At 51.5% G+C, this 13,484-nt stretch overlaps 1 protein-coding gene across 3 annotated transcripts in view; it reads left to right on the top strand.

Annotated features, from left to right (window-relative positions):
• The first annotated feature begins 3,130 nt into the window (after positions 1-3,130).
• Positions 3,131-13,484, top strand: part of DHRS12 (dehydrogenase/reductase 12) — a 36,978-nt gene continuing 26,624 nt past the window's right edge. For 2 of the 3 annotated variants that reach the window (XM_061170980.1, XM_061170979.1), the window contains exons 1-3: positions 3,131-3,242; positions 7,358-7,491; positions 9,169-9,251. In XM_061170980.1, the coding sequence (XP_061026963.1) occupies positions 3,187-3,242; positions 7,358-7,491; positions 9,169-9,251 (273 nt within the window). In that variant the 5' untranslated portion in view covers positions 3,131-3,186. Of the gene's footprint in view, positions 3,243-3,574; positions 3,641-7,357; positions 7,492-9,168; positions 9,252-13,484 lie in introns of those variants that run through there. The other variant, XM_061170981.1, reaches the window with a different exon arrangement.

The following is a 13,484-nucleotide window of genomic DNA, read 5'->3' as shown; positions in this document are numbered from 1 at the left end:
GTGAACCCCAAGAGGCAGCCTCGGGTTTCTTATAAGCCTTTTGCGATTAAGGCTGGGAGCGCCCATCCCTTCTCATGAATATGGAAGAGACCGGTTCCTTAATCCGTGTACAGACAGGGTCAGGACACTGAGGAAAAACAGGGATCAGCATCAGAGACCTTCCTCCCCAACATCCACCTCACCCTCCTTCCTTTTTGTTCCCTTCCCTTCGCTTTCATGTCTCTTCCCCACCCCCAGCTGCACACTAAACACGTACAATCAGCGGCGCCTGGGCTTCCCATGGATTTATGATTTATGGTTATTCAGCTTATTACCTAAGTGGTTTTGCCAGGTAAAATATTAAGGCACCACTGCCATTATAACCTTGACTTCCATGATCTCATTGGCAGCTGGTGTTGCCATGACAACTGGGCTGGAGGAACTGGTACTGAATTTCAGTGGAAGAGATGCAAACACTGGTGTGTGTGTGTGTGTGTAGACTTCCCATCATGTGTATCTGTTGTGCAGAAAGCCATGGATTTCTCAATCCTCACCTTCTGCTTCTCCTTCCAATTTGGTCAAAATTAGCTTCAGGGCTCTAAATCAATTAGAAGCAAGCTTTAGAGGATGATTTCTTTGTGTGGCTTTTGAGTAGCAAATTGGAACCAGGGACACAGAAGAAATATCTTCGAGGCTCTCTACCCACATGAAATGAAGCAGCTACACCCACTGGATGTCGCTCTTTTAAAAGCACCTTGGGCCTAACTTATTTAACATCTTCGTGTAATTCTCTTATTAGTCATAGAAAGTCAGAGCTGGAAGGGGCCCCAGATGTCATCTATCTAATTTCCTTTTCATTTAGATGAGAAAATTGAGGCCCAGAGAGGCTAAGTGACTTGCCCCCATACAGTACGGTCCAGTGAGAGTCTGTTGGCTCTGGAATCCCACTGCCTGGCTCCAGTCCTGGCTCCAATGTGTATTTACTGTGACCTCAGTCAAGTGGCTTACCCTCTAAGTCTCAGTTTGTTCATCTGTAAAATGGAGATAATAGTGAGAACAACCTTACTAGATCATTGTAAGGCTTAAGTGAGATAATCCACAATATTTGGACATATTAAACCCTCAATAAATTTTATCACTATTACCCAGGGTAACACTGAGAATCAGTGACAAAACAGAACTAAAATCCAGCTCAGCTAACTCCTACTTAAACTGGACCCTTTTCCCATTAATCCCATCCTGTCCTTTGTTTCTTTTTTGTGTGTATGTTGCTTGTCATCCAGGGGAGAGTGGAGTTCCCTTTTGAGATGAGGGTTGTCTTTTCTTAAAACCTCCTATGAAGTGTGTACAATGCAGTCCCTAGTGGATACTTGTTGATTTGAGGATAAACATTACATGCTTCATGCACTCATGGAACGTGGATGGAATGTACACGGCATGGATGTAGCGTAGGAGGGAAAGAATGAGAAGAAAACTTGAGGGAAGTGAACGTTTTTTGATCACCTCGTATGAAACCAGGCATTTTGCTCAGCTCTTTACGAATGCCTTTAATCATCACAACAACCCCATGAAGTGAGCATATTCATTCCCATTCTACCAACAAGAAAACTAAGAACGGAGTAGGTCTGCAGCATCCCGGGGTTTACACGGCAGGTTGAGAGATCTGGGTTTCCACCCACCCTTTTACTGCAAGGTGCTGCTGATGTCCTCAATACACTGTGTGGTTCAAAAGAATTTCTTACCCCCTCTGTGAGCCAAAAGCACATTTCCTGAGGTGGTGGGAGAGATTCAGAGCCGACTGATACCTTTTCCATCACTGACACAGAGTGTACAAAGCACAGTTGTGTAACTCGGGGGGTCCAAAATGTTCTCCCGGTCTAACCTGACTGGCATTGAAAGTCACACCAGGCTGGGTGGCTTTACAGAAGGCCACTTGTTTAAACTTCCTTTCATCACTCTGTCAAAAATAAGAGCAATGCCGTGGAACCTCGCAGTCCTGTTCAGAGGAGCAAGCTGTCCTGGGGAAATTTGTTTCAAAAGGTATTCTGCATTAAATACACACCCATTTGGGAGGGGGCAGTGATCCTATATCGTCTATCCTAGGTAATGAGGCCATTAAACCAGCTGGTCTCTGCACATCTTATGTAAGGGTGTCTCAGTCTCTGGGTGAGTTGGGTAAACCAGTACAGAATTTAACCGAGAGAGGTTTCCTAACTGGGACTTAGATATGGAGGTCAGATGTGGACAGGGGTGCCCGATTCCTACATATGGGGCCCAGAAGGGGCTGGATGACTTGTCTAGGATGTAGGCTGACAGAGCCACTATGCTTTTTTTTTTTTTTTTTTTTAACTAACACAGTATGTTTATTTGGCCTTGGGGGATCGGGGACGCTGATGAAGACTTGGAGGAGCTAAAGGGCCCCACCCTGGCACTGCAAGATGCTGCAGAACTAGTGGCACAAGTCTGTACTTTGGAGACAGACTTACCCCTCCGGAGGGAGAGAGACCCAGCCTTGCCTCTCCACAATCGTGTCACTGTGTGCATGTTATTGACCTGACTTATTGCACCTGCTGAAGAGGCCATGTCCTTCCGCTGAGATACTGGGGGCATTTCGTGAAATAAGGTAGGTGGGAACTTAGAAAATGCTAGTTTTCCAGTAACCCCTATGATAAACCCATCAGATGAAGACATCTTTTTAGGATCATTAAGCCTCATCGCTTTTATTCCACACGATTTTCTGGGTCATCAGATTCTAGGAGGTGCGCTTCGGTGCCATCTTTGCATCCTAGTCATACCCTCAAAACGTGCTGACGCCCGGCTTCGACCCAGAGGTGACTATGCGGACCTTCAGCGCGGCCCGCAGCACGGTCTGCCCTCCCTCCCCCCCCCCCTCCTCACCACCCCCGGCCCAGCCCTCTGAGGCTGGGGCTGGAGGGGGCACTCTCCAGAGCCGGGGCAGGAGGGGCGTTCCACGTCGTACAGAGACCCCGTCTCATTCCCAGTGGAGAAAAGCCCCGAAGGCCGCGGTTTTTATGTAACTGGGATGATGTAACCGCTGGCTGGCCCGGGGTGCGGGGCGGGGAGAGGCGGGGCGGGGAGAGGCGGGGAGAGGCGGGGCGGGGCGGGGCGGGGCGGGGCGGGGCGGGGCGGGGCGGGGGCACCGGGAGCGCGAGCCCGCGAGACTCTGCGTGCGGCGCCCGCCCGGCCATGCTCCTCTACCGCAGCGCCGCGTGGTTCGCCAAAGGCCTGCGCGAATACACCAAGTAAGGATGCAGAGGGTACCGCGCCGGGGGCCGCGGGCCGGGGCTGCCGGTTGGGGGGCGGGCCGTCCGGCTGTCACGTGGCCCGCCTCGGCGCGCGCAAGCGAGGTTAGCGGGGACGCGCCCGCGACTTCCCCGCGATCTCCTGGACCCACCAAGCGACGGAGGCGCCCGCAAGCTGGCAGCCCGCGGGCAGATGTACCGGCGGCCGGAGCGACCCCCGCACCTGGCGGGCGCCCGGGGGGCGGGGCTGGCGCCCGGGGGCGGGGCCTTGCCGCGCAGGCCCCACTCACTGACGTCAGGCGGCCCAGGCGCCTCAGAGCCTCCCGGGTGTTCCCTTGGCACCCTGCTGGGCGGGCTCCGGTATTGGCTCCGTGGGGCTGTTTTCGGCGTCAGACGCGGTTAGTTCTGAGCTGCTAGTCGAGATTCTGTTTAGTACTTTCCTGGGTGTGTGTTTTTCCTCACTCATCAACTGCGGCGTGTGGACTGTGACCTCCCCCTCCAGCTGGAACATTCCGGGCGCGGGTTTCAGGGCGAGTGTCGGCTCTGCACCCAGTGTGAGCTTGCTGAACGGTGCTGGATGGTTCCACCGGCCCCGTGATCGCCCTCGCTGTGGTTTTAAGGGGTGGCCACTCCTGGCAGATGGAGAGGTGGTTTTTATTTTAGAATTAGTTAGGCTTACGCAGTGGTTCTCACCCCTGTCTGAAATCAGAAATCACCAGTGGAGAATTTAAGATACCATTTTCCAGGCCCTCCCCCTAGAGATTCTGATTCAGCTGATGTGCACTGGGGCCTAGACAGACATTTTGTTAAAAAAATCCTAAAGGTGTTTCTCCTGTGCATCCCCGTCATCTCTAGGAGACTTCCTCTCCTCCCTGCACTAGGGTTTTTATCAGTTCCTAAGGCAGCCCGGGCAAATTTCCATCATACCAGGACTCCAGGCATCATTCCAAGGGGAGACAGCTACCGCTGCTCCCTTCTCTGCACCCCACATCCTTTTGGAAAAAGTGCAGACCCTCCTCAGGGGCCAGTGCTGCAGAGAATGTGGGAAGTGTAGCCGTCAACCCTGACCCACTGAATTTAGGTGAATACCGTGGCCGCCTCTTTCAAAGGGGTGTACAGGCAGTGGCCACCATTTGCTGGATCTTTCCATGTTAACACAGAATGCAGCATGAAAAGTTTGAGTCAGCTTCCTACCCCAGGCTTCTAAAAGTCTCTCCCCAGACTCTTCTGTGAAGTTGGAGGAGTGCAAACTTAGGTGGGTTTCCCTGCTATTATGTATTTAGTGAATTGGAGGGAAAGACAACACCTTACTTTGATTCCAACTTGAGAGTCTGTAGTTTGGGTTTACAATGTTTTTTCTTGGCACACCAGGATTTTTATAAAGCTTCCTTATATTGGGCCCCTAGGCAGCAGGATCTAGTTACAGTTTCCTAAACTTGACCGAACCTAAGAATTACCAGGGGGTAGTTCAGCTACAACAACTGATTCCTAAGCTCCTAGCATGTGTGGGTGGGACCTTAGCAAATTCCATATTGGATAAATTGGGGGAAGCCTGCCGGGGAGCTTGATTCCTATATTCGGGGGGTTCAGGAAACACTAAGTACAGTGGTTGCTCAGCTTGAATCAAAATCACCTGGAGGGCATGTGAAACCACTCACTGATTGCTCGGCCTCACCCTGGAGTGTCTGACTCCGTGGACAGATTGCCAGGTGATGCTGATGCTGCTTGTCTGGGGACCACTCTGAGCACCACTGGTGAGGTAGAAGGTGCCCTAGGCTGGGGTGTTGGGCTTTATCACCTACCATCTCATGACCTTGGCTAAGTCATTTATGTCTCTCTACGTCTGAAAAATAAGGACTGATATCAAGAGTTTATAAAGATAAAAAAAGAGGGTGGGAGGATACAAAAAAAACTAAGTTGTCTTATGTTAACAACAGATCAGGATGGAATCCCTGTGTTGAAGGCAAAGGACAAAGGGAGGTATGATGTGTCCTTTAGCCCAGCCTGGCACCGCCCACCTGGCAACTGGCTCACAGCCTGGAGTTTGAGGAAGAGGTTTAATCCACAGGAGCTGTCCTCAGCAAACCTAAGTCTCTAATAGGATCGATGTGGTAGCCCAGAGGTTAAGGTCTCCTCTAGCTGTGTGGCACAGAGAAAAGCCTCTCAGCTTCCTGCCCCAGGAGGAGGGGGCTCTTGGGGCCGGGTCCCTGTGGGGCATTTGCTTGGGGCATGTTCTCTGGCCTGCTCTTCTTCTGGCCCTGTGGTGGTTTGGAAAGCTCTTTCTTGCTCCCCACCAGTGCCTTGTCCTGCCTGGGCCCCTATTCACTGACTCCCTGGCCCTTGATTCTTTCTGAGAAACCTCTTTCCTCTGCAAGAAAATCTTTTCACAGTGATCCTGGGACCCCGACCTGTGGGAAAAAACAAATCTTCCAGCTTCATCTTTGGTTATAATTTAAATTACTCTCAAAGTCCCTAATGATTTGAAGGGCTAGGGGGCTGGGGGGGACACAAATGAGCTTAGTTTTGAACGTGAAAGGTATTATGTCGTTATTAATACTAGTAATAATGATAGCAACTACTATTTATTGAGTTCTTAATTTATTCCAAGTGTGTGATAAATGCCTCACATACATTATCTCACCCAGGCTGCCCAAGAAGTAGCTTTTATTATCCCCTTTGTGCAGATGATGAGACAGGCGCTCAGAAAGGTTAAGCCAACACATGAGACGGCACAGCTGTTAAGAGGCAGAGCTGTGATTTAAATCCAAGTTGTTTGATCCAAAGCCCTTATGATTGATATTATTTTTAGTTTCAAGTCAGCCTTTCAGGAGGCCTTGGAACAGTCAGAAGTCTTGCTTGCCCCACTAAGTGGCCCACTAACAGCAGAAGCAATGGAAAGGGCATTCTCTGAGCTGCCCTGGATGTTTGGGCGAGTTACAGATGGTGAGAGCAGGAACATTCTCCCTGGTCTCTTGACTGTGAGACCAGGGGCAGTGACCGCCCCTGTGGCTAAACCAGACTCAAGCTCATAAACATTCTTTGGCCCTCTTCACCAGTGTCCAGGCATGTAATTGGCAGTTGTGCTGTGCCAGGGCATGGGGCAGGAGACCAGCTGTTGGCAGTCTGTGTGTAAACAGGGCGCGGGGAGGGCACTGGGCTTCTTCCAGAACCTTTGGGGGAAAGAGTTGCATTCTGCATTGCAGGGAATCAGCTCTTTGGGTGAGAGACACAAGCTGAGACCCCAGCCTGCTGGTATGTGGGGAGAGCTCCGCCCTGTGGGTCTCCTCCTGCCAATCCCCCTCCACTCTGCCTCCACTCCCCTCAGCCAATTTTGTAACTGGGGAATACTAGGACAGTAAAGCTAGAAGAGGAAGCTCAAAAAGCAGAGAGAAACAGTTAAGGAACTCAGGGTTGTTTCTATCCAATATGATGCCTTTGTGCAAATTAGAAGAAGCACCTCCTTCTCTATGTGCTTTGCTGTCATCCGGCAGAAAGTTGTCCTGATGCAGATACGAATTTCTCATCACTATGATCGGAACGGCGCCCCCTAGAGTTGTGCAGCACACACCCTGTGGCCCTGAAGGAGCCTTGCTTCCTCTGAAGGCGTGCAGCCCTCATATAACTGCACCTGCCCCCTCCTTCATTCCCTACGTGCAAATCTACCCACTTCGGCGTGGTCCTTCTATACCTGGGTAGAGACACCTGTCCTGCGGTGCAGTAGGCATGATGTTCCTGGTCTTTTAAGCTCCTCTCTGCTCCCCCCACCGTGGGAAAAAGGCCAAAAAAACCCACCTCTATCTATCAAAGGGTTTTTTCGGGTGGGGGGCACCTCCTGGTATCAGAGGCAGTCAGAGAAAGGTAGTTTGGCCACCAAATTGTTGGAATCTCCAAGCATTTTCAGTTCAGGAAGCTAATGGTATAGGAAATGTAGGCCTGGAGAAGATGGTGGTGTTCATGAGACCAGGGAGGATAGCAGGGGGAGCCCAGGAAGAAAGGGGCTGTGTGATGTGCCGGGAGACAGCACGATGCCCAGCGCAGAATTAGGCTTTCTCCCCACAGGAGATTGTGTTCCCAGCTACTTACGGCCATTCTTTCTGTGGCTCTGCTGCTTCCAGGAGTGGCTATGAATCTGCATCCAAGGACTTCATCCCTGATGACTTGGAGGTCCAAGTCCCTGGAAGAGCCTTCATGGTCACCGGGGGGAACAGCGGCATTGGAAAAGCAACTGCCTTCGAGATCGCCAAGCGAGGTGAGCAGCCTGCTAACCCGTGTGTGCACTGGGCCCCGAGGCCAGCCTGTGGCCGGTCCACGCCGGGGAGAGTGCCCTGTGTCACAGGAGGGTCAGGAAGGCCCCAGCCAGCACAGCCGGGAGCCCTGAACACTGACCCTGTGCTGATCGGCGCAGCTGCCAGCATCTGGGCTGTGCGGTAAGCTTCAAGCTAGAGGCGGACAGAGCTAGTGACTGGAGGAGGCTTTTCTCAACACAGTTAACTCACAGGAGAGCTGGGGTCCTGTCCACACGTCAGTGTTTTCTGATTAAGAACAGTGAGGGGCTCCGGCCAACCCTAGGCGTCTGAATCACCAGTGGAACCTTAAAACAAGAAACACCTGGAGACTTGGTCTCCAGTTCCTGTCTTCTCAACAAGAACGGGGTCGGGGGTGGGAAGGATACTGGGAGTCCCTCGCAATTTGGCTGTGGACCCTGGTTAAGAGCCAGAGCCCCCAGAATAAGGGGAGAGGGGCGTGCAGTGAACTTCCTTCTTCCTTCCTGGTGTCCAGCCTCCAGGTTTCCAGCAGCTGGAGACACCCTCCTCTTTCTCCTCCCTAAGCTTGATGTGGGGAAGCGCCTCTCTGGGTGCCCGTAAATTATTCAGTCAGCTGAAGTCTTCCTCCGGGTAAATGCCAGAATTTCCTGCATGAGCTCAACTGCCCTGGGTCACTTAATGGCACTGTGGTGGCTAGAAAAGCCTGCTGTGTCTCTCCAGAGCCCCTTCTCCAGGAAAAATGGATGTTCCGGCAGAAGTTGGGGAAATAAGTTGGGAATTTATCACTTTTCAAGATGCTCGAGATTTTTTTTTTCTCTAAAATTGTTAGGCATTTTCCAGGGGAATATTATACCATTTGGAGTTGTATTTAATTATCTGCCAAGTCAGGGGGAAGATTAACTGCATCTTAGCACCTGGGAGGTACTCTGAAGAGTTGTGGGGAAGAGGATAAAGCAGAGGGGCTGGTTATGTGGTTAGCGTGTAGCCTCCCATGAAACAGGCCCCATTTTAAAAAGCAGCTATTTTAGGTGAAGAAAGCAGGTTCCATAATGCTTACTTCTTAACTGCCGCAGACAAGGCAAGTCCCCTTTAAATAAGCCTTGATTGATGACGGTATGGCTTTTGCTGGAATAGTCTGAGTGCCATTTATGGATTCAGCCATTCAGTAAATATTTATCGAGTTCCTACTGCATATTAGGTCAGTGCTCCTCAACTTAGGCTGGACATTAGGCTCCCTGGGGAGCTTTTAAAACATACGCAGGTCTGAGCCCGTCATCTAGAGCTTTAAAAACTTCCCAGGTGGGTCCAAAGTGCAGCTAGGTTGAGACCTGTGTGTCAGGTACTCTATGAGATGTTAGGGATGCAGTTATGACAAAAACCGACCCTTCTTATCCTTGATATATTCAGACCCTTAAGTCAGGACGTTGTCCCAGGTGCACCGTCAGTCAGCTCAGGTAGGCAGGACGGGTTCCAAGATCGCCCTCTCTCTTACATCTGCTGCTCTGACTATGGGGACCATCTGTCTAGATTTTCCAGAATAGTCTCCGTTTCAGGTACTCTTTCTGTGAGCCCGTATGTCTTAGTCCTTCACTTGGAAAAGCTGGTCTCCATAGCTGTCACTGTCGCTCTCCCTCACAGACGGTTTTGTTGAATTCCACCAGGTGGCACAGTTCACCTGGTTTGTCGAGATCAAAACCGAGCAGAAGGTGCCAGAGGTGAGATCATCAGGGAGAGCGGGAACCAGGTGAGCTGCTCTGTGCCCCTCCTGCTGGGGGGTTCCTGCCCGCAGGGTCCGCAGCGCAGGGGGCTGGGCTCCTGGCCACGCTCCCCGAGTTGGCCGTGGCCTGTTTGTGCTTCCGCTTGGGAGGCAGCCTCAGCCAACAGAGCTGGAGCTGCGCTTTTCTTTTCTTTTTTCTTTTTCAGTGTGTTTCAGGACAGAGGTCCTATTTTATTTTATTTTATTCTGTTCTATTTTATTTATTTTTGCTGTACAGCAAAGTGAATCAGTTATACATATATCCACTCTTTTTAAAAAAAAAATATATATATATTTATTTATTTGGCTGTGCTGGGTCTTCATTGTGGCACACAGGATCTTCGTTGCCCCATGCGGGATCTTTAGTTGTGGCATGTGGACTCTTAGTTGCGGCATACAGGATCTAGTTCCCTGACCAGGGATCAAACCCGGGCCCCCTGCATTGGGAGCACGGAGTCTTAAGCACTGGACCACCAGGGAAGTCCCCACATATCCACTCTTTTTTAGATTTCCTTCCCATTTAGGTCACCACAGAGCATTGAGTAGAGTTCCCTGTGTTATACAGTAGGTTCTCATGAGTTATCTGTTTTATATATAGTATCAGTAGTGTATATATGTCAATCCCAATCTCCCAATTCCTCCCACCCCCGCCTCGCTCCTCTGAGCTGCGCTTTTCAAAGTCTGGGCTGGACTTGGGATAAGGGGGGCAGTGAGGTTTGATCCCACGCCCCATGAAGGCATCAGTGCCTGCTGCGGAGACATGATATGGACGTGGCACTGCTGGAGTCCCCCCCACAGAGGGAGGCCACGTCAGTGAGACACATCAGAGGTGACTCAGGGTGAGCCAAGCTGTAAACTGAGCCAGTGGTCTTCGGATAAAGAGGGACAACAAATGACATGTTGGCCTTGATGAGAGCCACTTCCTCTCGAGAGCTTTCAGAGCTGGCTCACGGTTTGTGGGCTTCCTCTTCTGAGAGAGTTGGAACCAGGACTGGCTACATAATCTGTAGGGCCCAGTGCAAAATGAAGGTGTGGGACCCTGGTGTTAAAAGCCTAAGAATTGGAGGACGGCGAAGGCATAGCGTTAAAACAAGCGGGGCCTGTACTCCGATAAAAAGTAATTAAAAAAATATATTCCCCCTTGAAGGCACTCTGGCTGTGTAACACAGTAGAATCTCTAATAAGAACAAAGGTAACAGTTCCAAAGTCCGAAGTGTTATTGCTAGGAGACTTAAAAATCATCACAGTAATAATGAAAGGAATGAGTAATCAAAAAAGAATTAAAAAATAAAAAACAAGCGGGGCCCGCTTGTGGGGTCTGTGCGCCTGTGCAGGTGGTACCCCGGGGAGCCGGCCCCGATGGAGGCCCCTGAACCCCCAGTGTCAAGTGGAGAGGAGGGGGCTGGCTGGCAGTGACCACGGGCCCCTCACCTTCGCTCCAGAGCACGTTACTTCCAGCCCCACCTGGAGCTTCCTCCTCTGTCCTGTGCACCTGCCCCTCCAGCAACTGCCCACAGCCGAGGGGCGGACAGCGCCCCGCGCCTTCAGGCTTGGCCGTGGCCAAAGGGAAAACAGATGCCCCAATCTCTAAGAATGGACTATTTTGCCTCTGCTCATGAAGGTTATTCCACGTCTTGAAGTAACGTTTTCAAGGCAAGGGACTTTCCGCAGACTCCGCAGCCTCTTGCCATCAGATTCCTCCCAGAGGCTTAGGGCTGGCTGCGAGCTCGAGGGTCTCTAAATCTTCCTCTAACGTCTGCAAGGGCAGCTGTGATCCGGGGGCTGCAGTTCTTGAGATGGAAAGCTGGCTGTCTGCCTGCTGATAACTTTCAGTGGTACTGCTGCAGGATGCAGCAGGAATACTAATTCTCAGGCTATGGGCAGAGGAGGCTTTGCCTGGATTCCAGCCCGCTTTGGTTTGGGCTATGTTTTTTTACAAAGTGGATCTATATAGAAAAAGAGGACGAGATGCTGTTTACGCTGTTGAGCCCTCCTTATGTCCAGCTGCACCATCTTTGGGAGGTAGTGCTGAAACGGGGAGCAAGCATGTTTCCTGGGGCGGGGGGAGAGGGAGCCCTTCACCTGCGGCCTCCCCCCGTTCACGTTCACAAACCCACGGGAAATCCTCTCCTCTTGTGTGTTTGTAAGTGGCCACCAGCACTGAGCGCTCGGAGGGTCCGGGGCCGGGGGTGCCTGTCTGCTCATCCCCGCGGGTGTGGTTTCCCTGACTCAGTGCGTCCTCCAGGCTCTTCCCCGGGATCGGCTGCCCCTTCCTGTTTGTGAAGAGGCACCACTGCCCAGCTTCATCAGGGGTATGTGGGCAGGAGCGGGGCTCGCATCTGAGTGCCGGTTCTGCACGCACGAAGCCTTGTGAGCTGGGGCAGTGTGCTTAGCTTCCCTGGACCTCAGTTTCCTCATCTGAAAAGTAGGGGTGATACTACTTTGTTCATTTTTGAACATCTCTTGGAGTGTGAACGTGTCAGGCAGCATGCTGGGAGCTGGAGATTGACATGGTAGAGGCAGTACAGCCCCTCACAGTCTTGTAAGGATTAAGTGATCAACAAGCGTTTTCAACACAGGATGTGCCCCTCCCTGGGCGCGCCTGATCTGCTCTGTACCGCGGTGGGGCGGGGAGGTGTGGACGGCGTGGCTTCCGAAGTATATGTTCCCCCAGCTCCCACGTCAGCCACCTCGTGCCTGGGTTTGACCAGCGGCGGGTATTAGAGGAAGATTGGGAGGAAGGGGGTGGGAGGAATGGGGAAACAGGATATCTGGCCTCCGTGGCAACAGCTGAATGTCCGCTGAGGTTCCTGCTTCTGGTGGCGAGCCCTGCTCTCAGGCTCAGGTCACATCACCCCCTCCCGTTGCTCCTCCAGCCTCGGGCTGGTGGGGCTTCCTGCTGCTGCTGGGCTCCGGGTTTCTTCACCAGTCCCAGCTGAGTTCTCATCTCCCTTCTCCTCTGGGAAACCAATCCCTGCGTTCAATTCCCTCTGTTGAAAGTGGTTTCTGTTAGACCCTGGCTGACATAACATGGTAGTGCTATGACATGGGAAGTTCAGGGCCTCCGAGTATGTACAGCTCTCGATCCATAGAAGCTATTACTATTATTGCTGTTATCAACATTGTTTATCCTAATATTATTACCACTCCCAACCTTACATTCTCTGCTTTTCAAGTTCCCTAGTTCTCTTTCATCAGTGCCTGGGCCGGTAAAGCAGGGAGGGCACTGGCGGGACCGGTCCTGGGTGCATAGTTGGGTGGACGTCAAAGAGCAGTGGTCCTTTGGGCAGGAGAGCCTGGTTGGGATGTGTGGCAGGCCAGCTGAGCCAGGTGCGTGTGGGCAGGCTGGGCACCAGGGAAGGACAAGGTCACGTGGGAACCAGCTTCTTGGACACACACTGGCTTGGTAAGATCAGGTGTGTGGAGTATGGAGAGTTCAGTATCCTGCCACGGGGCTCTTTCTGGAGAGGGTGTGTGTGGCCCCAAGCTTGGGGGAAGGAGTGCTTGTCACAGAGCAAACTCCCAGTGCAGCAGCCACTGTGTCTGGCACAGTGTTCCCGATGGGCCCAGGGAGAGAGTCAGAGTGGACCCTCCTTCAGCTCCTCGCTACATGCAGTTCATCACCATCTTGCTGCCTGGATAGAAGGGCACCAGGCTTTTGTCTGGCAGTTATCTCCTTGGGCAACTTTTTTTTTTTTTTTTGGCCACACCGAGTGGCGTGTGGGATCTTAGTTCCCCGACCAGGGATCGAACTCAGGCCCCAGCAGTGAAAGCGCAGAGCCCTAACCACTGGACTGCCAGGGAATTCCCCGTGGGCAACATTTTTTAAAAAAATAAACTTTTAAATTTTAGAATAGTTTTAGATGCATAGAAAAGTTGTGAAAATAATGCAGACTTTCCATTTACCCCACACCCATTTTTCCCTTTGCTAACATCTTACATGAGTATGATTCATTTGTTACAGCAAATGAACGAATATTGATACATTATTATTAACTAAAGTCCATTCAGATTTCCTTAGTTTTTACCTAACACCCTTTGTCTGTTCCCAGATCCCATCCAGGATCCCATGTTACATTTAGTTGTCATGTCTCCTTAGGCTCCTCGTGGCTGTGACAGTTTCTCAGACCTTCCTAGTTTTTGATGACCTGGACAGTTTTGAGGAGTGCTAGCCAGGGGTTTTGTATACTCTCCCTCAATTGGGATTGGCCTGTTGTGTTT

The sequence above is a fragment of the Eubalaena glacialis genome, chromosome 16 (assembly GCF_028564815.1).
Source record: "Eubalaena glacialis isolate mEubGla1 chromosome 16, mEubGla1.1.hap2.+ XY, whole genome shotgun sequence".
Lineage (NCBI taxonomy): Eukaryota > Metazoa > Chordata > Mammalia > Artiodactyla > Balaenidae > Eubalaena > Eubalaena glacialis.
Note: the sequence above shows the minus strand (reverse complement) of the source record. Positions and strands in the feature narration are given on the sequence as shown.